This window comes from Sturnira hondurensis, unplaced genomic scaffold, assembly GCF_014824575.4.
Source record: "Sturnira hondurensis isolate 20B ecotype Veracruz unplaced genomic scaffold, ASM1482457v3 Scaffold0007036, whole genome shotgun sequence".
NCBI classification, from domain to species: Eukaryota; Metazoa; Chordata; class Mammalia; order Chiroptera; family Phyllostomidae; genus Sturnira; species Sturnira hondurensis.
Window position 1 is genome coordinate 1,789,106 of NW_028079667.1, and position 25,170 is coordinate 1,814,275.

Here is a 25,170-nt window from a genome sequence, read left to right on the forward strand (position 1 = left end):
AAAACAATACTTCTAATTGTTTTTTTTGTTTGGGAAAATATAGATATATTTTATAAAAATGTTATTAACATTAACAAGTAGTAGAATTATTATTATTATTTTAATAGGACTAATAGATTAAAATTTTAAGAATCTGTCAGTTCTAATTTCTTAATGCTGTCAGGTCCTCAATAATGTTTAATAAGACAGTGGTGTGTTGGACCTGGCTACATTAACAAATAAACAGGTGTTTGATTCCCAGTACTTGTACAACTGGTTAGGATAACATCAGAAGTTCCCACGATTCACTGGCTTCTGGGAGCACATATGTACTTAATGGACAAATGAAACCATATAGCTTGCTTTACATTACTCTTGTTCTATGTGCCACAAGCTACAATACACCAAAAATGTGTACCTTTCAACTGAGTAACACTTTAGTTTTGGGTTTTTTTAAATGAAATCACATAAAGTGTTAGCATCATTTGGAGCCAGAATTGTCCCATAGCTGTCTGGTTTTCCTAACATTGTTGAAGTGAATTTGGGTCATACACATTTTGGAGGTATCTGACCTGAAGGGCTGTAAGGAAAAGTGAAGTTGCACGGGCTTTTCTCCCTGGTGACCCACTTTATCCACTTCTCAGAAAAACATGGGTAAGAGACACTGGGTGGAAACAGGCAAAGGCACTTGGTGGTAGAAATGAGTGATAAGGAAGTACAGAGTACAGATCTTCAAGGACAGGGGGATTCAAAAACCAAAGCAAAGAGAAAGAGGTCATATGACTGACATGTCCTTGTTAGAAGTAAATAAGCAATTTTTATCCTTATCGAAACATTTCACAGAGTGTGATATTCATCAGTTATGATGATGCTGATCCCTGGACTTTGCAACAATGTTTTTTGCTTGTGAAATCTGTTTGTATAGTTTGTGACCAGGTTGGTTCACTTAGTCACCTGGTAAGGACAAGGGTCAGTTTTCACATTAGTCAGCTAGCTCTTAGAAAGAAAAGATTTATTCCTTTGCCATAGCTGTGTGATCTAATTCAGATCTCTCCCAAGTTTGGTATAATCTATCATCATATTGAAAGAATGATTTAAAGCAATTTTTCTCCTCATATGGTAATAAGTGAAAAATAATGGTTACCTTTACCAAACCCTTACCATATTCTCTGAGCTTAAGTTCTCTCTCTGTATTATCTCATTTAATTTTCATAAACCACCATTTTCAGGTAAAGAAATAGGCTTTAAAAGTTAACTAGCTTGCCATATAAGCCATATAGATATTAAATAATAAAGCTGGAATTTGAACCAATAACAATAATAGTAATAATAATACACATTTAGCATTTTATAAAATGCATTTACATATATTCTTTCTCTTAATCTTCCCAAACAGTCTTGTGAGATAGTCAGGAGTTATTATTCTAGTTTTACAAATGTGGGAGTGGAGATTTTGAGAGGCACTTAGCTGGTAGATATCATGGACAGTATTCAAAGGTAACTGTGCTAATTCCAGGCTTCAGGATCCTTCAACTATTAGCTTAGGTCAGGAACATGTGTATTTATGGTGAAGCTGACATCTGTATGGTACAACATCAAATGTAGATTGCATAATTATCCAGATTAGTTAGTCCTTTCAGGGCACAGCCACTTCATTTATGCTTAATGAAATTAAACTTACGAATAAGTATTATCAATAAAAAATATGTAATATTTTAAATATGAGACACAATACAGTGCCTCAGGTGTGATACTAGAAAGCTTACATTCTCTACTACTTATGTCACCATGGTAGGATATGGTGGGAAGAAGTCACTGGTGGGATATGACTTCTTTTCAATTGAAGTATCTGAGAATATTTTTCCTAATAATTCTCAAAATTATTAGGTAACCAACACATTTGTCTTATCTTTTTAATGTATTATTATTTATTATTAGATGTATTATTATTATTTAGTAACCATTTATATTTTTGATAAAAATTATGTATTTGATCAGTAAGAATTGATTTCATTCCTTTTTTGAACTGTAATTGACTGGTAAAATTTTATATTTTGCTGATTTGGAACTATGTTTAAATTACAGAAATACTATTTTTAGCTTTTAAAGTCTCAAAGTTTGTCTGGAGATTTCCTTGAGAGACGAATAAAAGTTTTATATTTTAAAACAAAGCTGGTTTTAAATTGTAGGTGCGGTAGAAGGATGGAAATCTGTTACAGGTAGAGAAAAAGTAATTTTAGAATTCTAAGCCCTATTTCTGCTTAGAAAGGTGCATATTTAAGCTCATCTTAAACTATATTTTTAAATTTCTACACAAATTGACAATGGAGAACCTGTAATTGAGGGTTCCAAATATTGGGTTTCTGAAGTGAATAATTATGTTCATATGACAGTGTTTTAAAACCCATATTATTCTCAGATGCAAACACCTAAGGAGATACACACACTTATACACACATTTACGCACATATGCCCCCACACACCGTGTGCATATGTGTGTAAAAAATTCAATTACTTTTTTCTTAATCCCACTTTTTGTGCTAATAAACAAGCATTGTGTATTTATGTGTTTTTGTGGGTATGCATGTGTCTGAATATATGTTTATGTGTGAATTTTATTAAAGCAAAGCTTTCTTCTATTTATGGAAATAAAAATTGTATGTTTACAGCACAACCTTTAACTATATAGAATATATACTCCGAAATCAAGCAGCCAGAGGATTTTACTGAGCAGCTTCTCTGTGTTTATATATAACAAGGAGGATATAGAAGTATGTCATCCTGGCCCTTGTTTAAACTGTTATGAAAATAGGTAACACGTGTTGGTGGAGATGTGCGACACGTGGCAGGAGCTCTTGCTGAGAGTTGGTGGCAGCGGAAAATCGTTCAGGTGCTCTGGAAACCGGTAAATGCCACTTAGACCCGTTGAAGGGCTCATGCTCTGAGACCCAGAAGTTCCATTTCTAGGCATCTACTAGAGAGAAACTCCTGGATACATGCACAAAGAGACGGAGGAAAAACGTGAACTGCTGCGTTTTTTCGTACTAATGATAAACTGGAAAGGTTCCCAGTGTCCATTCACAGTAGAAGGAACAGAGCATGGTATTTTTATACAATGGAACATTACATAGGAATAAAAATTGCAATGGCTACAAGCAAACATGGACTAAGCTCCAAAATACAATGCTGAGCAGGGAGGGCAGCAAAGGCTGACAGCGCTGCTGTTCTCAGGAGGCTGCCTTCTGGTCCTCTTTCAAAAAGGAAAAAAACAAACTAATGTTGAAAAAAAGGCACAGAAAAATACATCCAGTGTGATTCTACTTTTATAAAATTCAAACATTAAACAATACATTATTTAAGGATACATATAAAGTACTCTACTTTTTAAAGGAAGGGAATAATTAACTGAAAATTTGGTTCTAAGTCTACTTGTAGGGAAAGACTGGGGGATGTGATCTGAGGAAGGCATCCAGAGGTTTCAAAGGTACATAGTACATACTACTTATTAGCTTGGGTGGTAGATATCAAGGTCTGTCTGGGAAAAGTCCAGCCATTGTTAATATAACAAGAATGGACTGCATGACAGTGATATAACCTGGCAGCCAAGGAGAGTGGACTGGAATACACATGCGTGAACAATGACAACTTCACTGTACTAGTCAGTGCAGGCGGTTGATACACTGAGTGAGCATGTACACTGTGTGGCTGTCACATTCAAAATGACTGCGTGAGTAGAGAAACGAATCTGCATTGAATTTTCCATTAAGCTTGAACATTCCTCCACGGAACCTGTTTGGCTGACTCAGAAGGCCACAACTGTGGGCAACTGGTGACTGACAGCTTCATCACAACAATGCACCTGCTATTGCGTCACATTGCCTGCAGAGTTTTTTGGCAAAACATCAAATCACCCAGGTGACTCACCCCTCTACAGCCAAGATTTGGTACCCTGTGACTTCTGGCTTTCCCTGAAACTAAAATCACATTTGAAAGGGAAGAGATTTCAGACCATTGGTGAGATTAAGGAAAATACAGAGGGGCAGCTGATGGCCATTGGGAGAACTGTGTGAGGTCCCAGGATGCCTACTTTGAAGGGGACTGAGGCATCATTGTGTCATGTACATTGTCCCTTGTATCTTGTATCTTCCTCACTAAATGTCTGTATTTTTTGTATTACATGGCTGGACAGACCTCATACAATTATTTGTTTTATCAAAGTCTTTAAATTGTACATATACTGAATATATATTCACTTTTATGCATATTTCATGATACAATTAAATATAGGTATATTGGAAAAGAAACCTGAAGTATTTCATCACCACAATAACAGTTGTGTTAGATTGTTTGGTTATAGGAGATTTCTTTTTCCACATTTTCTGTAATGTGTTTTTATTAATGTCATAATTAAAATATATTAAAGTTATCCATCTATAAGAATGTGGCAATATTCTGACTTAGCCTAAATAAGTCACAAAATATAACTCAATGTAGTTTTGGTTAGGAAATGAATTTCACACATATCTGAGGAACACAGGTATTAAAAGAACATCCTGTAGATGGCAGTTCCACTGACATGTACTCTTAAATAGCTCAGATGCTGCTCCGTTCTTAGGGCAGAAGCTGCTCACTTTGAAGAGTGAATATAACATTCTGCCCTCTGTGATGTGGCTCAGTGGGATGAACACCAGCCTGTGAACCAAAGAATTGCCAGTTCGATTCCCAGTCAGGGTTGTGGGCCAGGTCCCCAGTAGGAGGCATGTGAGAGGCAACCACACATTGATGTTTCTCTTCCTCCCTTTCTCCCTCCTTTCCCCTCTGTCTAAAAATAAATAAATAAAATATTTTTTAAAAAATGAATATAACGTTCTGAATTGAAGGGAAAAGACATAGTCACATAGCAGAAGCAACGTCTTTAGAAGCGGTCAAGAATTGCCTCCCCTATAGAGACTTCCCTGATCTCTTTTAATTCTTCTCTCCCTATCTTGCTGCTAGACTTTGTACACACTCTCACGATTGCATAGATCACATAGTATTATCATTTATTGATTCAGCTCTCCCCCATTAATCTCTGAGCAGATCTAACCATAGTTCTGTTGTATCTCCTATTTCCACCACTTTGCCTCAAGTAGCTGCCAAGTCAGTGTTTATCAAACTGAATGAAAGAAGCAGCAAAGATTTCAATATGCAACATGGACTGTGTTTATAAAATATGGCTATAGAAACCTGAGTATACCAGGAAGCTAATCTTTATGCAGGGTGATTCAATACCCTTCTATAATGTTTAAATATAAAATCTAGAGATATTATTATTCCATCATCAAAACTTAAAAACACTGCACAACACAATAAGCACAATAAACTGGTAACTTCCTGGTACATGCCAAAAGAATATCTTCCAATATCCTGTGTGTATCTCGGCTCCCCCCCCCCCCTTCTTTGCAGCACAGGCTATAAAGCCCAACCTGCTATTTTTAGCAGTGAGTGTGGGCCCTGACTTCCACTTAGCATGGTGGTATGTGGGTTCTACAACTAGGAGAGCAGAACAAGCCGTGGAGGGCTAATTAGAGTATTTGCTGATTACAATTTTCTGTAATATAGACAAAATGCTTCTGCATAACAGTATGGAAAATAGCTCAAATGTCTGCTAAATAGCCCTACCAGCATCAATACAAACACAGCAGCAGTTTCCCCCAGGCACCTAAGTATCTGAAAACTACTGGTATGACTTACTCACACGAGGTTTCAAAAGTCTTTAAGAACTCTCTCTCTGATATCTAAAGAAAGGCAGAAAAGAAAACCTTTTTTCTTCTCCCACTGCTTTCCTGGTATCTGAGTGGTGGGACTGTGTTGAAATAATTGGCCCACTTTGTTAGAAACATGTTAATCCAAAACTTCAGAGCAAAGGCAATTAATCCTGGTAGATTTGGTCTCTAGCTGGACAATTTCTTTCCAGATTAGTTTGATAGAGACAAATCAGATTTCTTAAAAAGTAGAGTCACTTGCCATTGAAGAAAAACAAAAGAACACACACAGAACACTATGCAGGTGAATAATTTACTGATGAAACTTCCTAATAAAGCATCCAAATCCAAATTGCCTTGGCTTAAGCTAACCTAAACTACTGACACAACCATTCTGCATGAATTTAATAGAAAAGATAACCAAATGAATCAAGCTCATGTCCAATTTGGAGTTTTATTTTTCTTATTCTTCCTGAATCATTATAGTGGTTAATAGTGTAGGTCCTAGAGTCAGATTTTCTGCAGTTTAATGCTGATTCCACCACTATACGCCTGTAGATCAACTCACTTAAATTCTCTGCATCTGTGCAATAGTACTTACTATTTCTGTTATGGGCATTAAAATTATTATCAGTATATATAAATCACTCAGCACAGCACTTGACAGTTAATTATTGACCGATTTCTAAGTGTGAATTTATTGTGAAGCTAATAAAATTTAGTTTCAGGGCCCCTTGCTTACATAGGCTCTTTCCAAAGTCTCAGGATGTGTTCACATGTATGTTTTTCTGAGTTTTGCAAAAGTAAGACATTTTAACTGCAATCAGTTAAGGCTGCTATCTTTCATCATGTACCATGACGAATGGTAAATTCCACCATACCATTTTCCTTTGTGTTTGGAGGTGTTTGAGTGTCCACCAGTATTTTGGGGATCTGGCTGAGAGGAAGTTGAGTTAGGGACATACAATTTTAACTAAAATGTGGAAACACATTTTGGGATGCTTCAATAAAACAATTGAGAAATTATAGACTCCTAACTTTGATATAACAAAAAAAGTGCATTTTTGTAGTCATTTGGAAGTACTTTTATTAAAGAACTAAGAGAAAATTCTGATAAAAATACATGATGAAATCAGTGGAATGTGGTTGGACATTGAGAAACAAATTTAACACATTTTCCCCCAGATCATTCCAAAAGCAAAATTTTCTTTTAAAAAAGAGATTTCTAGTAGTACTAGTAGATAAGCTCATCGCCCTGGCTGGTGTGGCTCAGTAGAGTGAGTGCTGGCCTGTGAACCAGAGGGTGGCTGGTTTGGTTCCTGGTCTAGGGTTCATGCCTGGGTTGTAGGTGCATGTGAGAGACAATCACACACTGATGTTTCTTTCCCTCTATTTCTCCCTCCCTAAAAATAAATTAAAGATAGATAAGCTCATAGGTTTTTTGATACTGTAGTTAGTGAAGAGGAAGGAATCATATCATTTAGGAAAAATAGATATTTATTTAAAAATACTGACATTGACAAAAAGAACATAGAACTCAAAATATGCTTCTGCAATAAAGAAACAGACAACTAGCTACCTACTGAGTACAGCCAGTTTTCACCGATGCCCTGAATTTTTACAACTCATACTTGATAAAAGTTTTCTCAAATCAGACATCAATCCTAAAATATAACATATTAATAATGAATTATAACACTAAAGGGAATTTTTTTTTCAAGATTGTATTTATTTTTTTAGAGAGAGGGGAAGGGAGGGAGCTATGGAGGGAGAGAAACACCAATCAGTTGCCTCTCACGTTCCCAGGTGCAGACCTGTCCGTTAACCCAGGCACATGCCCTAACAAAATTGAACTGGTGACCTCTCACTTTGTGGGCCAATGCTCAACCAACTGAGCCACACCTGTCAGGGCAAAAATATTTTTAAATATTAACAATTTAAAAAATTTTTGAATAGCCATGCTAGAGGAAAGACTAAATTTTAAAACTTTTTTCTGTATAGAAAATTATATTACAGTATTGTTATCTCATGAAGAGGTGATCAGAGATTCTCCAGACAAAAATAGTGGCAAAAGTTTACAGTCATATGTCAGGCAGTTTATCAATGAAAAAAATACCATGGAATTTCTTAGATTTTTAATATCTGTGACTGTGAAGGTTTTATTTTCCAGAGATGATCCCTGCCATATCTTCCATCTCACATGTTGTTCTTACATGGTGATCAAACTCCTCTCATGTTTCTTCCCCTTGAGCCTTGAACCTGAGTAGACATGTGACTGTGGCTGAAGAAATGCTGAATAAGGAAGAATAATGCTGTCCCCAAAGATGTCCATGCCCCAGTCCCCAGAACCTACTAATATGTCCTGTTACATGACAAGGAGGAATTAAAACTGCAGATGGAATTAAGGTTGCTAAGCAAGTGACCTTGACATGGAGAGATGATCCTGTATTATCTGTGTGAGCCCAATGTAATCACCAGGATCTTTATTAGTGTAAAAGGAAGGCAGAAGAGTCATAGTTAAGAAAGGTTTACAGATGCTGTGCTGCTAGACTTGGAGATGAAGGAAGGAGTCATGAACCAGGCAATGCGGTGGACTCTAGAAACTGGAAAGGCGAGGAAGTGTACCTTCCATAGACCTTCCAAGTGGAATGCAACCCTGCCAACACCTTGCTTTTAGCCCAGTGAGACAATGTCAAACTTCTGTCCCCTAGAACTATAAGACAGTAAGTTTGTTTTGTTTCAAGCCCCTAAACTTGTCATTTGTTGTAATAGCAATATGAAATTAGTATAGAAGCTATGTGACTGCCAAAGCTGGTTCACAAAAGGAAATACAGTGGTCACCTGGTTTTCTTTGAGCCTTGTCACCACGTCATGAGGAAGTGGAAAGACTACATGAAGCCACCCATGTAGGCATTTTGGCCACCAGCCTCAGCTGAGGTTCTAGTCCATGGTCACCATCAACTCTAGACATGCAAGTGAGTGAGCCACAAGGTGACTGCAGCCCCAGCCACCATCTGCCTGCTACTTCATGGAAGACCCTGAGCAAGGATTGCCTGACTGAGCTCAGCCAACACCAGAACCCCCAGTGATGATAACAAATTGTTGTTGTTTTAAGCCACTAAGTTTTGGGTGATTCATTATACAACAATAGGTAATTGGAACAATGAATATATATCAACTCTTAACAATTCACAATTTTTCTGGATTTGTCTCATTTAAAATAATCACTACTCTATCTAATTTTGTTTTTGTTTAAGTTCTTCTTTTTTTCAAGAGAGAACCAGAATTGCTCAAAAATTAAAGTTTCAACTACACTCACCCCCTCCCCCAAATTTGGTTTTGCTCCTTCATGTAGCCAAAATTTCTTATTCAGAATGTGGTTGAAAAACATAATAATATATAGTTAAGCAGACCTGAGGATCTTTGAAATAAAACGATCTTTTCAGAAGTTAATAAAAAACATCATTTTAACTTAAAAACGTTAAAGCAGAATTCAAGTTTATACTACTTACATCATTTTAAATGTTAGTTGCCTTTTCATTAGATATCAGAAAAAGAGATAATTACTTTCACAGAAAATAAACACGTCCTTTAGGAAGAAGATGATAGATTTGACAGATGTGTCCTAAATGACTCTTTCCTGACAGTGTCAACTTCCCACACCCTTGTGATGTCAAGACAGGAAACATCATACTTAGATTGTGGTTCTTGGAACACATCATACAAGAAGAATGTAGTATATAAACAATAATGTATAATGTCCCAGAATGCAGTCTGGGCCACTTAAAACATACTCGCTTTGGTACAGACCCACCGTTGGGGATAATCAGCTGATTTCGGAAATCACCATAGTCTCAGCTGCCTTCTCCAGTCTTCCACGCAATTTTAGAGCTACTCCATTATTTCAGCTGACTTTTAGCATAACAGTTAAAGCTCCAGATACTAAAATAATGAATTGGACCACAGAGACCAATAAGCATTGAGTTCTCGGGTTTCAGAGATAGTTTGACTAAGTCTAACTTACTTTCTGCTTAGCAGAACTGGAAAGGGCTAACCCGGCTGGCTGGAAAAACTCCACGGATGGTCATTTGGCTTTACAGTGTTGGATAACTCCCACAACTCCGAAGCCCAGCACATCCATATGTGGAAATTGGCTGTGTTGTGAAGATCACTAATCCTTGCATAAATAAATAAGCACTCCTTAGAAAGATACAGGATGTTGTATTATTAACAACAGTTCTCTCTCTATATATAAAAAATAGATTCTGAAATGTTGGATTTGCAAAGTTCAGATTTGAGGCTTTGTCCAAGAGAAAGAAGAATATATGAGTAGTTCACTAATTGCTTGAAGAAAGGAATTAAAGTTTCATGTAAATTGTGTCATTCTTTCAAGTTCAGATTTAAAAAATGAGTTCTTGAGTGAAAAATCTGAATCACTTGAAGATGGCACTCTGAGTGAGGTTATGCCTTCCCTGCTCCTCTTCCTCCGACAAGCATTGCTGCCTCCCACGCAGGTTCCATTAGCAATGCTATCCTAAGCAGAGAGTTTGCAGGGGTTGCTGGCCGTGGCAGCAAAACACCCTTACTGACAGAAAACAGCCTAGACAGGGAGCCAGAAGTAGTGGAGGGGGCGTAGGGGATGGTGCTCATGTCTGATTTACGGGTCCTGATCCAGAGGTTCTTTTCTGGGCTGCCTTCTGGCAGATTGCTGTGAGAGGTCAGGGATGATCCCTTCTTTCCCTTCTTCTTCTTTTTTAGTATATTTTATTGATGATGCTATTACAGTTGTCCCATTTCCTCCCCTTTATTCCCCTCAGCCCTGCACACCCCTCCCATCCACATTCTTTTCCCTTAGTTCAAGTCCATGAGTCGTACATATAAGTTCTTTGGCTTCTCCATTTCCTATACTATTCTTGCCCTCCTCCTGTCTATTTTGTACCTACTGTTTATGCTACTTACTCTCTGTACTTTTTTCCCAATTCCCTCTCACCTTCCACCCTAATAACCCTCCTTGTGATCTTCATTTCTGTGATTCTGTTCCTGTTCTGGTTGTTTGCTTAGTTCATTTTTGTTTTTGTTTAGATTAGGTTGTTGATAGTTGTGAGTTTGTTGTCATTTTACTGTTCATATTTTTGTCTTCTTTTTCTTAGGTAAGTTCCTTTAACATTTCATATAACAAGGGCTTGGTGATGATGAACTTCTTTAACTTTACCTTATATTGGAAGCACTTTATCTGCCCTTCTACTCTAAATGAAAGCTTTGCTGGATAGAATAATCTTGGAGGTAGGTCCTTGCCTTTCATGACTCTGAATGCTTCTCTTCAGCCGCTCCTTGCCTGCAAGTTTTCGTTTGAGAACTCAGCTGATAGTGTGATGGGAACTCCTTTGTAGGTAACTGTCTCCTTTTTTCTTGCTGTTTTTAAGATTCTCTCCTTATATTTATTTTGGGTAATTTAATGTTCCTTGGTACAATGTGTCTTGGTATGTTCCTCCTTGGGTCCAACTTCTTTGGGACTCTCTGAGCTTCCTGGATTTCCTGAAGTCTATTTCCTTTGCCAGACTGGGGAAATTCTCCTTTATTATTTGTTCAAATAAGTTTTCAATTTGTTGCTCTTCCTCTTCTTCTTCTGGCACCCCTGTGATTCAGATGTTGGAACATTTAAGGTTGTCCCAGAGATTCCTAAGTTTCTACTCATTTTTTTAAATTCTTGTTTCTTCATTCTGTTCTGGTTGAATGTTTATTTCTTCCTTCTATTCCAAATCTTTGGTTTGAGTCCTGGTTTCCTTCTCATCATTGTTGGCTCTCCATACATTTTTCTTCATTTTACTTTTCATGGCCCTCACTCATCCCTCTATTTTGCAACCACACTCAATCATTTCTGTGAGCATCCTGATTACCAGTGTTTAAGCTGTGCATACGATAGGTTGGCTATCTCTTTATTGCTTAGTTGTGTTTTTTTCTGGAGCTTTGATCTGTTCTTTTATTTGGGGCATTTTTTCTTGTCTTGGTGTGCCTGTTACATATAAAGGGTGGAGCCTTAGGTATTTGCTAGGCAGGGCAACCCTTGCCACAGTGTTGTGGCTTGTATGTGGGTAAGGGTCTGAGAGAGAACAATGCCACTTGCTCAGCTCTCAGCTGGCTTTCAGTTGCTTCTTCTGCTATCCACAAACAAATTGGGCCCTTCTGGTGCTGATTCCCATGTGGGTGATTTGTGTACATTCTAGGACCCTGTGGGTCTGTCCCATGAACTCTTCTGTGAGGCTGATAGTTTCTCCCAGCGCCTCAACCTCCACAGGTTTTTTTTAGTCAGAGGTTTAAAGGCTTTATTTCCCTGCACTGGAACCCTGGGTGGCACTGTCTATCTCATTCCCCAGGTGTTCCTCCTGGTTTATCTGCACAGGACAGTGGGACTGCCCAATCTGCCAGCTGCCATCTTGCCGTGAGTCCTCTCCACCTGGCTGCATATCTCCGCTCCTCCTACTCGTCTGGATGAATGTTTCTCCTTTAACTCCTTAATTGTCAGACTTCCATACAGTTAGATTTTCTGGCAGTTCCAGTTGGTTTTTGTTTTTATATTTGTTGTCTTTCTTTTGGTTGTACAAGAAGGGACAGTATACCTACCTATACCTCCATCTAGACCAGAAGCCCCATTTTTTTCCTTCTTGAAGTCATAGCACTGTGACAGGCCTAACAGCCTAATGTATGTACGTAAAAGTGTTTTTTGCAAATGTTTGTATTTAATATTTACATGTAAAGTAGAAAAAAGTACTCCCCTGGGGTCCCCCTACTTGTTTGTTGGTTTGCTTGCTTGTTTTGTCAGATGAGAAAGCCAAGGCTCAAAGCAATTCAAATTATTCAAGATATTCAAGGTACTATCTCTAGTGAGCTGGAAAGTTGGGACTCAACTTCAGGCATTCTGATCCCTAGGCTAGAGCTTTTGCCCCACACCTCAGATGTATCAGGGTATAATCTGGGACTGTGTTTTATTTTATTTACTTTTGCATCCCTGAGGCTTAGTACCATGCCTGGCATTTGATTTGTATTCATTAAATGTCTGTTGAATTAAAAGCTAGGATTTATTGTCAACAGCTATCCCTTGTGAGGAGAAAGATGCTCTCTGGCAGGTTTGGAGGGAGTTTTGATGCCTTATATAGTTCAGGAAGCCCAAGCAGAAAGCATCTAGAGAAGCACTGCAGTAGGCTCCTGGGAATGCCCTGTTTTCTTTCCAAGGTAGGAGCAGGAACTTAAGTAGATTTGAAGGGCACTCCTCCCAGACAAAAATTCACTGAAAGAAGGCATTGTTTTCTCTATGAGTGTGCTGCTGCTTGTTTCCTGCTCTGTGCCCACGTTCTAGTTGCACAGTGTCACATGTCACTGAGGACAACAGGTTCTCTGTTAGGCCTTCATGGCATGATTGGGGGCAGAGTATCACTCAGTCCTGGTGCACCCCTATCACTGTGTGGTGGAAAACTAAGTATCTTATAATGAAGTGAATCCCCTCAAAGTCCTTTCAGGGAACTGCCAAGTTTCTGATCCCCTACTTTGTACGCATGCATGAGGCAGGAAAGGTGCCCTCAAGAAAGCTTAGGAAAGACAGGAAGGTAGCTGTCAGTTAAGCTAAAGGCTGATTAGCTTAAGGGGGAATATTTAGTTAATAAATAACACCTAAAGCTGTAGCAAAGTTAAAAACAGAGAAATAGAACCTGGAGAAAGACTGTCATTAAAAAGAAAAGTCCTGGCTGGTGTGGCTCAGTGGATTGAGTGCCAGCCTGCCAGCCAAAAGGTCGCCAGTTCGATTCCCAGTCAGGGTGCATGCCTGGGTCGTGGGCCAGATCCCCAGCTGTGGACATGCAAGAGACTACCAATGGATGTATCTCTCATATGCAGTTTCTCTCCTTCTCTTTCTCCCTCCCTTTCCCTCTCTCTAAAAATAAAATAAATAAAATAAAAATATTAATAGTAAAATAAAGGATATATTAGCAAACAACCAAAAAATCAGTGGAGTAAAATGAAAAAACTGGCATCATTTTCTATCCTAGAAAAAGAGCTGTTCAAAAAAAAAAGATTATGTAACTACTGGACAATATTTCTTATATTTATTTATTGATTTTAGAATGTGAGGCAGGGAGAGATTGATTTGTCTTTCCACTTATTTATGTATTCATTGGTAGCTTCTTGTGTTCACTCTGACTGGAGATTTAACAAACCCACAACCTTGGTTTATCAGATGACCTGATGACTCTCTAACATCCTGTAAATCACTTAAAAGTAGTCTGTTAGTGTAATTACGTTTATTTTCCAAAACCCTGAAGAAGAAGACCACACCTCTCTAAAATAGAGTGTTAGTTCCTTGAGCTCCCCTTCCCCCAGTTGCTTTGAGCTCCATACGTCTGTGTCTAGTCCCACCTAATACGCAAAGGGACCTACTTCTAAAATTTCGTTGTGGCTCTGTTAATAAGAAAAGTCTGCTGCTAAAACTATGTTATGTGACTTCTCATGTTTCACAAGCAATTACACAATTCACAGAAAACATGCACAAGAGTAGAAAAGAGAAAGCTGTTCCTAAGGCTTAACTAATTACTTAGATTAAAACTCAGAATGTGCCACTACTGATTTGTGTGTTTGGCTGAAGGTGGTGGGGCACTGAAGAGGGTGAAAGTAAACTAAAAATGTTGAGGGGGAGTCCCTTACATTCCCCAACTATACTCCGTGAGAAAATTTCTCTGGCCTGAGGCATCCTTTGCTTTCTGCCCTGCCTCAAGAGGTGTCACCTTCTAATAACGCTAATTAAAATGGGCAATAAGTGATAATTTATGGGTGGCCGAGGACCAAGAAGCTCTCAGAGCGGTCATTAAAACAAGAGCACAATTACAACCTCTGGGGGTACACTATTAAATCATTACATGTTTATGTGCAGTCGTCAATATGCACCGGTAAATTTGAACATTTATTTTTTTATTACGGAAAAACTTCAAAGTACAAAGTGGAAACCCTCTTGTACCTACCACCCACATTTAACAACTCTTCCACAACACTGTTTCATCTATCATCTCCATTTTTGATTCTTTGTCGTTAAAACTTCAAAGCAAATACCAAAGTGATAGCATTTTACTAATTTAATATTTCAGTAAGCATTCTGAACATTTTATACCAACTCCCTGGTGATCGCAAAATGCACCCTCCCAACAATATAAAGAAAAACGTTGAGAATGCTCCCTTGGTTATCTAGCCGTTCAGGCTCAGAACCGAACGTGGCATTCCCCGGGGAAGGGTGGAAGTGGCGGGTGGGAAGGATCAGACCCCAGGCACCGGTCCACAAATTCCATCACCGGCAATCCCCACCCCCGCCAGGCATGCGCACTTCAGACTCCGGAGTTGCTAAGGCTGCAAGGAAAATAGAGGCACAGATTATGGCGAAAGCCAATCAGAGAGCTCAAAGACTAATCAGTTAGCCAATCCAGATTCGACAGTGAATCAGGTCCTCAACCTTCTGCCAGTATCCAATCAGAGAGCGGGCTACTTTGGGCGGATAATTCAAAACAACAACAAAAAAACTCCAACAAAACAAATCAGAGACCTTTAAATGGTGCAAAGCAAACAGAAACTGTCTCCTTCCGCCCCCAATCCTGTTACTCTCTTTTCTCCCCCTCCAGCTCAATAGCAGAATGAAGTCGACGCTCAGATTCCAACTTCTGCCCTGGAACCAAGAGGGAGGAGTGGCTCATTAAAGCAAAGGCGGGCTGAAAAGGCTCCCGAACCAGCTGGGGACAGTGACTGAGAGGAGGGACTATTTTTCAATGGCTTTCGAGCAGTGATAAATCCCTCCGCGGGGAGTCACGTGTCCCGCCCCCTGGTGGCGTCGAGAACGCAAAACAAAAACAAGGGGTTTGGTTGGGTCTCGGTGGTGGTGTCCGTGGAGGGGCAGGGCTTGAGGGGCTGACGCTACTCCCCGTGAGGGTGGGTGCGCAGGGAGCGGAATGAAGCCGGGGTTGTGAGGCCGTGGCGGCGGTGACGGGGGGGAGGGGTCGGCTGCGGGTCCGGGGACACCGCTGAGGCGGCGGGTCCTCGGAGACAGGTCCGGAAGCCCTCGCCGCACCCAGTCCCCTCCGAACCGCAACGCCTAGCGCCAGTGGAGGCGCGTCTCCGGCACGGTGAGTGGTCTTACCGGCTTCCTTTGTTCGTGGTCGGGACTCGGGGGAGGGGGTGCATCAGAGTACCCACATCTCAGCCCCGGAAGCGACTCCGGTCCGGTCCTCAGCTCCAGGGGAATGGGCGTCGGATTTGGGGAGATGATGGTGGAATGGATGGAGAGTCGAGGAGGCTCTCACCAATTCTTTGGTGCCCTTCCCCCCGTTTTGCCAGCGGAGTTCGTTGGGGTGGTGCTTGAATTGACAGTCCGAGGCTCCGCACTGTTGCGGAACCGAGGCATCAGTGGTTGGACGGGTGTGTCGGGGTACGGGGTGGGATGGCTAATGTCTCCCACTGGGTGGGCATCGGCACCCCGTCGCTCCCTGGGACCCGTGTCTTGCCACTCGGGTACGTCCAGATTAGGCGCTGCGGAAGATGATGGGGAAGGCTCGGGGGTCGGACTCCAGCTAAAGGGGCTTCTGCAGCTGGGCTCCGGGGAGGGGCGGGACTCCGGAGTCTCCTCCTTCTGGTTCTTTGTTCAGTCGCGAGACTTTCTCTCCCTTCCCCTCTATTGTGCAAAGCCCGCACCCGGCAGAACCCGCTGCAGGGGCTGCCCCCTGTGCTTTCCGCGGGGTAGAAGCCCTCTCCTCGCGGCTTCGGGTGGGGTTACCTCCAGATACCTCCACCCGCGGACATTTTCCGGTGTGTGAGTCGTCCGGGAAACCGGCACAGGCCAGTCCGACCCAGAGCTGGCCTGCGGGCGGAACCGCGACTCCTCCCCCTTGCCACACCTCCCCGGGGGTTCGTAGGATCCTGCTGGGACCTGACTAAACCCCTCGTCCGCTCCTCGCCGGGTGTGTCAGGGCGCCCCTCGCTGGAGGTATTTTCTGCCTTTCCTCCCTACCGTCTGTTCCCACCTCCCCCAAGGATACACTGTAACTGTCTGATGTCTTTGCTGCAGATGAAGGATTTAGGGGCAGAATACTTGGCAGGTCGAGAAGGGGTCCAGCTCTTCGGATTGTTGAACCTCTACCTGGAACAGGAACAGAGATTCCAACCTCGGGAAAAAGGGCTGAGCTTGATCGAGGCTACCTCGGAGGTAAGTCCCCAGAGGAGATAACTTGCCCAAACAGCTGATAGGGTGTAGAGAGGATAACCCTTTTTTTTTGAGTTGAATCAAGACTAAAGGTTGCCAAGTTTCTGAAGACCACAATTGTGCTTCCTGGAGTACTAAAGTAAATCTTAATCCTGGGTCAAGCTTTTGTTTCTTAGCAGGAATGATACTAACTCTAGAGAATTGTTTCTTTAAATGTGGAATCCCAGCCTGCAGCTTCTGGGTGGGAGACTAGGAGTTCATTTGTGGAAATACCCTTTGAAACACTCGTTACAGATTCTTAAGTCAAAAACAAACAAGCAGAAAACCCATAAAACAAGCAAGTAACCCTTTATGTGCATTACAGGGGAGAATTGAATTATATTTGCTATAACCCTCTGGAAGTGTGGCAACAGTTCACTTTTATATGTTGCCAAAGCTCTTTTATGTTGTACATTTTTTAAAAGCCATGATATTTATACCTTTTGTATATGAAAAAGTGTAGTGCTTTAGTTAAATGATACTACTCTTTCCCATGTTCTTGAAGGTTATGGGAAAAAATTGCCTTATTTGATTCTGTATTATCTGTTTACTATAAGAAACCATAAATTTTGGCTCTTGATTTTTATTGCAGAATGATAACACTTTGTGTCCAAGATTGAGAAATGCCAAAGTAGAAGACTTAAGGAGTTTAGCCAATTTTTTTGGATCTTGCACTGAAACTTTTGTCCTGGCTGTCAATATTTTGGACAGATTCTTGGCTCTTATGAAGGTATTTAATCATTTTCTTATGAATCTTCATTTTTGGCTATCATAGAATCGTTCAGTTCAATAAATATTTGACAAGTAATGTAATTGTGTCACTCTACATAAACACTTTTAATAATTGGAACTCTGAACTTTTGCACATTAAGAGACTACAAAATTTCATATTGTATTTTAAATTAGGTTAACATACCTTTTCTTTGAAAATATAACAAAATGAAGACTACTGTTTTTTAGGTATTCTCTATATAGCTGTGCAGTCCTTAATAAGGTTTTCATCTCCCATCATGTTTTTGTTGGAGCCTAGATGTTTTTTATACTGAAATATAAGTGGAAGTATAGCAGTCTGTTAAAGGTGACCAGCTGCTTTCACTATGAGAATTCTTTTTAAAGCAGAAAGCCACATCTTGTTAATAGTTACCAGCAACTGTTAGAAAAATATGGTGATTCTTTGCCAGTAGGATGGCTGTCAGCTGCTGGGTCAGTTTTCAGGGCACTGAAAAGAAAAGGGCAGCCATCTGTTCATGGCAGTTTTTACATAAGCTCCACTCTGTACATCTGATGCAATATTTCTCATGGGCAAATTTGCATTGAAATATGGAATGATCTTTGCATTGAAATATGGAATGATCCTAATGTATTATTTTTATATCCAAAATATAAAAAATATATAATGTATTTTCTAGGTGTTGAAAGCGTTATGTTATTATTAGGAATTTCATGAGATTGAAGTACAAAGTATACTGTGTTAGAAATCTAGCTTTTGAATGTGTGTTTACATTTTTATTTGCATTTAAATGCTCAAAATGGTCTTTTTTTTAAAGGGAAGAAAGACAGTTTAAATTGTAAAAATGATTATATATAATTGTGGGTAAGAGTAAGTACAGGGAAGCAGCTTGTTTGTGTTCTGCCTTAAAAATAGGGGCATTATTACAATATTCTTTTTAAGTGTTTGCTCTGCTAAATCAAGTAGCAATTGTTAGAAGAAGCCTTTTGTTTTTTTGTTTTCCAGGTGAAACCTAAACATTTGTCTTGCATTGGAGTCTGTTGTTTTTTGCTAGCTGCTAGAATAGTTGAAGAAGAATGCAATATTCCATCCACTCATGATGTAATCCGGATTAGTCAATGCAAATGCACTGCCTCTGATATAAAACGGATGGAAAAAATAATTTCAGAAAAATTGCACTATGAATTGGAAGCTACTACTGCCTTAAACTTTTTGCACTTATACCATACTATTGTACTTTGTCATACTTCAGAAAGGTCAGTGGAATTAAAAATAAAAATTTTGTACGTTAACATTGCTATAGCTAATAGTAAAGAATTAGAATGTCAATGAAACCTTCTCCAAACTTTCTGCTTATACTTTGGAAGTTTAGCAAATGAATACTTTGTTCTTTTCATTGTATAGGAAAGAAATACTGAGCCTTGATAAACTAGAAGCTCAGTTGAAAGCTTGCAACTGCCGACTTACCTTTTCAAAAGCAAAAGTAAGTCAATTTCTTGCTTACATGTGATTCACAGTTTCTGTTCAGAACTTTAAAATAATATTTCTTAATTTTTCTTCTTTTTTGGTAGCCATCTGTATTAGCTTTGTGCCTTCTCAATTTGGAAGTAGAGACTTTGAAATCCATTGAATTATTGGAAATTTTCCTGCTTGTTAAAAAACATTCCAAGGTAAACATCCTCAGTTCTTTAAAGCAAGTTTCCTTCCTAATACTTTATTTTTAACCCCTGTGGTGACTAAAACATTAAGTAATACTTTATGATTTTTTCTTATATCTGTGTTGAAGTTCTAAAAATGCAGCTTTGACCCAAACAGGTGAAGCTGGAAGGGAACCCAGTCCTTATCCTAGCTTTTTTCTGTATTCAGACGTCCCTTCTGTAGTATATTTGCAAATTGCTAATACACTAGTCTGTTCTGAAATACATAGTAGGAAGTAGACCTACTAAATATACTAATGGCATCCCATTTCATCTTTAGGGCTAAATCATCCCATTAGTAGCATTACCAAAATAATAGCAGCTATGTTTTTCTTTTTAAACCCCTTAGGCCAGCCCAATAAGTTTTTGCAGTCATAAAGAAGTATTAAGCAAAAACATAGTCCTTTTTCTTAAACAAATAGTGTAATTGGAGATATATTGAATTTAACATGTGTTCTGTCATTATTCTATTCCTGAGTGCCAGAAAATGTTGAACGTAGGGAATACTTTGGAGTTTTGTTAGTAGAGAAGCAAAGCAGATTGTGAGACGCACTATGACTGGGAGGCTATGGACCAAAAGAATCTTAGTGAACTTTTGGGCAGCAAAGCTTATGGCCAGGAAGCTGGGGGACTAGAAAGGTTTGGGAATTATTTTAGGGTAGGGTTGTAGATAGAACGTCCAGGTAATAGTCCAAGCAGGAATGGGAATATCTAACTCAAGTAATGGTTTTGGAGGCCAAGAATGGAAATGAGTCAAGGATCCACAAGTGATCGAGATTTAGACCTAAGGATGGAGAGGACATTGGTATCACTGAAGGAAATTTGAGACCTGGCTGGTGTCGCTCAGTGGTTTAAGCACTTGCCTGCAAACAAACCAAAAGGTCGTTTCAGGTTCAATTCTCAGTCAGGGCATGTGCCTGGGTCTCCGGCCAGGTTACCATTAGGAGTGAGTGAGAGGCAACCAATCGATGTACACACACTGATGTTTATTTTTATCTCCCTCTCTCCCTCCCTTGCCTCTCCAAAAGTAAATAAATAAAATGTTTTTTAAAAGTCGAGAAAAGTTAATTTGTGATCCAAGAAGTATGATTTGACCTTCCAGGTAGTAGATGTCTAGCTGATACTTAGCACTCTGGAGTAAAAACTCAGAAGATAAATCATAATTAGAGGTGGTCAGTATCTGAAATTTCTGCTCTGGCTAGTGTGGCTCATCTGTTTGGAGCCTCACCACATAACCAAAAGGTTGTAGGTTCCATTCCTGGTCCAGGTGCGTAAGGGAGGCAACTGATCAGTGTTTCTCTTTCATATTGATGTTTCTCTCCCTCTCTCTAAAAGCAATGAAAAAATGTCCTAAGGTGAGGGTTAAAAAAATTTTTTTAAAGATTTGAAATTTCTCATGAGGAAATAAGTGAAACCTTAAGAAACTTGTGGGAATCTTTTGCTTAGAGGTTGGTTGACATTCTGGGTTTCCAGTGTTCACAGTTTCACCATTAGGAGCCAAGTGAAGGAAGATACACTATACAAGTAAGAGCACTATCAAGTTGGGAAGAGGTTTTCAAGAAGAATGTAGTCAGAGTATTGAATTTTGGTGAGAAGCCCAGTATAATGAGAATTGAAGGAGGTCATTGGATACCTAGGAGGTGATGTCAGTAGAGTGAGAAGGGAGTGGTAGAAGCCAGAATGCAAGGTGGGTAAGATGTAGCTGGATTAGGTGGAAATGGAGGTCAAAATTATATAAAATTATCCTCTGTTTGTGGAAAAAAGGTAGTTAGGAAGTATTTTGTTTTTAACAGATAACTTCTAGCTTGTGATTTAGTTGTGAATTTATTTGTTTTAATGTAAACCTTTTTTAACTCTCTGGAAACATCTTTAGTGAAAATTGATTCCTTGAAATAAACATAGTTTCCCCAGTGGTGGAGGAACTATGCCCTTTGGGGGAAATAGTTCCCCAAAAGGGAACTGTCATACTGTTTGCTTTCTTTTTAAACCCCTTTAAAAGGATTGTTTAAATAACATTAAAATAAATGTTAAACCCCTTTAAAAGGGGTTTTAAAAGAAGCCCTTTCCTCTGTCGTACTGCTTGCTTCTCCATTAGCATATATCTGGCATCTTAATGTAAATACTCATTTTTAGCAATCAAACAATGCTTTGTTATAGAAACCTAAATCATGTTAAATTTCTTCACATTGAGACTATTAAGGAATATACTTAATGATTGATTATCAGACCAGTGTTTTTTAGGTCAGTGTGTCTTCTTAATAGGCAAAACATTCTTTGTATTGAATCTTATGTAAATTATCTATATCTGTGATGCTCCTCTCCTAAACCAATGGTTACAAATTTTGACTGCACGCTAGAATCACCTGGGGAGCTTGAAAAAATCTTGATTCCCAGGTCATACCCTGAATTGATTAAATACAAATACTTGGGGTGGGAGACAGGCATCAGTACTTTTTAAGTTGTAAAGGGTAATTCCAAGGGGCAGCAGGGTTTTGGAACCACTGTTGTAACCACTTCATTAAATTTTTTTTCAGGTTAATGACACCGAATTCATTTACTGGCGGGAGTTAGTTTCTAAATGCCTTGCTGAATATTCTTCTCCTGAATGTTGCAAACCAGACCTTAAGAAATTGGTTTGGATTGTTTCAAGGCGCACAGCTCAAAACCTCCACAACAGCTACTATAGTGTCCCTGAGCTGCCAACAATACCAGAAGGAGGTTGTTTTAATGAAAGTGAAAGGTAAGCAGGTTCCTTAACTAATTATTTAGACTTCCTCCCCATACTAAATATACTCAAAATGGGGATATTATAAGGCATCAGAGAAAGTCCCTATTCTAATAACATCATTTCTTCAGGGGAGAAAATTAGCCAGAAGTAGTTAATTATTAAGAGGTAATAATTTAGAAGTGTGCCTCTTTCCTTTTTCTTATTAAAAAAAAAAGGAAAACACCATGCTGTACATTATATCCCAAGATTTGTAAACTGGAAATTTGTACCTTTTGACCATTTTCTCTAACCACTGCCCCCCTTTTCTGGCAACCACCAATCTGCTCTCTGCGTTTATGAGTTCTTCCCCCCCCCATTTTTAGATTCCACATATAAGTGAGATGATAAAGTGTTTTGTCTTTCCTCTGTCTGCTGTTTCACTCCTCTTTGTTAAAAAACTGGTTGGTTCCCATCTCCTTTGCACTTTGAAATATAGTATAGTTTAAAAAAACATCATTCTGGACTTCTCAATGTTAGTATGAATTCCTAATATGGTATATGGGAGGAGGCTGCAGGTTAACTAAATACTTGGCGGGGGGAAAAGGGAACCACCGCCACAAATGCGACAGAATTCTGTAAATATTTTTATACTTTGGTCAAGTGCATTTGTTTTGTTCAAGTGCATTAATTTTGTTTGTAAAATGAATTATTTAATTTTTATACTGTAGGGATAAAGGACCAGAAGTTCCATTTCATATTGGGTGTTTTGGTTTGATATTTGAAAGTATAGTGATACAATTATTGATGCAAGAAAGACATCAAAACCATGATAGCAGTTATGTTGTCCTTAGACTGCATTTATTGGACTTGAAATACTTAAAATTGAATTATTAGTTGATGATAGAGTTATTAGTTGGTACCAAAATAATAGTCTGGCAAATAGTAATTTTTTTTAATCTCTTAGGAAAATGTATTTCCTAAGGAGATTACAGAGACTTCACTTTAAGAAGTCCTTAAGTTAAATTTTCTCTCTGTAAAGCCTAAATTTTAAATATAAAGATCCAGAGACTAGAGATGCTTACTTAGCAGTTTTATTTTGTCTGTAAAAGATTGTAAGTATATTAAAAATAATGAAATACTCTTTGTCTTTTTTTCCCCTCTAGTGAGGACTCTTGTGAAGATATGAGTTGTGGAGAAGAGAGTCTTAGCAGCTCTCCTTCCAGTGATCAAGAGTGCACTTTCTTTTTCAACTTCAAAGTGGCACAGACACTGTGCTTTCCATCTTAGAAGTCTAATCGTTCTGTGTCAGAATTTAAAGTATGTGGACAGGTTTTTAAAGCAATAAATGGGGGAGTAGGTAGTTTCCTGGTCCAGCCCCCATCTAGGCAGGAACTGCATAGACTGGAATATACCTACCTTCTATTTATTATTCAGATCAGATCTGGCCTATTTTCATATTTAATCCTAAGCCATCAAATGGGTTAGTGCCTCTCAAACAATTAACAGTACTTTAGACATTGGCACTTTATTTTTCTCGTTGATCTTTAGCTACTTGGGGGAGGAGGGAAGGTATTGATACCTTCAATTTATTACTTTTCAAGAATTTTTAAAGAGGAACCGTATAATTAGTCTTAAATTTTTTATACAGCCTTCAGGTGTCTCTATTTAAACAGATTGGGAGTGGGCCAGTGCTTCCTCAGCAGGGAAAATGGATAATCCTTTAATGGTTTATCTTAGTCTCTCCCCTCCCCCCATTCTCAGTACAGAGAATATACTCTTAAATGTCAAAACACCTTTGTTGTTTTTTAGATGATCACTTACTGTCTAGTGCAGACTCTATAAACCTAGGAATTATAATATTGCCATTTCTGTGAATTTTAGTATGTAATGTGTTAGTTGAGGTTTCTGCCAGAGCAGAAACAGTCAACAAGCTATGGTTGTTAGATAATTGCATTTTTGATGCCTAAGTATTGTCAGACTGTAGTATTATTTTAATGTTACTAAAACAATCCATAATCTGCTAGTTTTGCATGCACCTGTATGAAAGCAGTGCAGGAAGTTGAACAGAACTAGGTAACTATGGAATTGATAAATGTTGATCTAGTAACACATTTTATCTAATTTTTTATATATTAAAAGTCTGCATGATTACATTTTACTTCCTTTGTAATTCACCTTTTGAAAGTAATGCTGTTAGTATATGGGTGCCAAGACTGAATAAGAAATTAAAAAAATAAAACTGTAGTGTTATAGCTTTAGGTATACCTGTGTGGTGGTACAGCCATGAGAATAGGGATATATAAACTCTGTACACATGAAATTTTGTACAGAGAATTTTTTAAACTTTATAAACTATGAAAATGTAAATCTTAAAAAATGTACATAAAAATACTGTATTTTTTTACCTTGTGTGTGATAGTCTAGTAATTGCATGTAAATATAATTTATTGTGTATTCTGTGTTATAGGTCAGACATGATGACTTACTTTTTTAGTGGTAGGAAAGTCAGCATTCATTGGATGTTTTCTGTAGTGGATCTTTTTGGAGTAATAACGAATTACAACTCAAAATAAAAACATTAATGGATTGTACTCCTTGTTTTCAATCACATCTTAATTTTTTGGTAAAAGAAAAAGTGCTTGCTTTGTTTCGGTGGGAAGGCTTGAAGTGAGGCTGGAGTGCCTCCAGGGATAAGCCATCTTTGGTTACCTGAAGTCCTCTGGGTAGTGTTTCCTTATCATGGTTTGGCTCATAGTCTTGGAGACACGGAAAGTGAATCTGTCATTTGAGAATTGACCTCTCTTTGGATGAATTGGCATTAAACAAAATACATACTAATTTATAGTGAAAGGGAACCGGTATCAAGTAGACCAGAATACTCCGGTTGGCAGGTTAGTACGGTTTCTGCAGACAGGCTGAATTCTCAGGTTGCTAGGTGAATAAGTGGTTAGGGTAGTGTTAGCCTGTGATTGGACTCAGCAAGCCTCTGGCTCTTTGGAACTTTTTTCCAAGCCTTAGTCTTATTTTGCAAGTGGTTGGTTGTTTTGTTT

The 25,170-nt window shown here is 38.9% G+C and overlaps 1 protein-coding gene across 2 annotated transcripts; it reads left to right on the top strand.

Annotated features, from left to right (window-relative positions):
* The first annotated feature begins 15,572 nt into the window (after positions 1-15,572).
* CCNG2 (cyclin G2) lies at positions 15,573-24,405 on the top strand. 2 transcript variants are annotated; one of them, XM_037051004.1, is made up of 8 exons: positions 15,573-15,874; positions 16,813-16,950; positions 17,579-17,716; positions 18,722-18,972; positions 19,121-19,199; positions 19,288-19,386; positions 21,948-22,153; positions 23,284-24,405. In XM_037051004.1, exons 2-8 carry the CDS (start codon positions 16,813-16,815, stop codon positions 23,405-23,407), a joined length of 1,035 nt encoding a protein of 344 aa, XP_036906899.1. In that variant the 5' UTR covers positions 15,573-15,874; the 3' UTR covers positions 23,408-24,405. The 2 variants fall into 2 exon arrangements, with proteins under 2 accessions (XP_036906899.1, XP_036906900.1); XM_037051005.1 differs by lacking the exon at positions 15,573-15,874 and adding an exon at positions 16,487-16,731.
* The last annotated feature ends 765 nt before the right edge of the window (positions 24,406-25,170 follow it).

Coding starts and splice junctions, on each gene's coding strand:
- CCNG2 (XM_037051004.1), top strand. CDS start 16,813: ATGAAGGATTTAGGGGCAGAATACTTGGCAGGTCGAGAAGGGGTCCAG. Junction 17,717..18,721: donor GATTCTTGGCTCTTATGAAG/GTATTTAATCAT, acceptor TTTGTTTTCCAG/GTGAAACCTAAACATTTGTC. Junction 18,973..19,120: donor CTTTGTCATACTTCAGAAAG/GTCAGTGGAATT, acceptor TTCATTGTATAG/GAAAGAAATACTGAGCCTTG.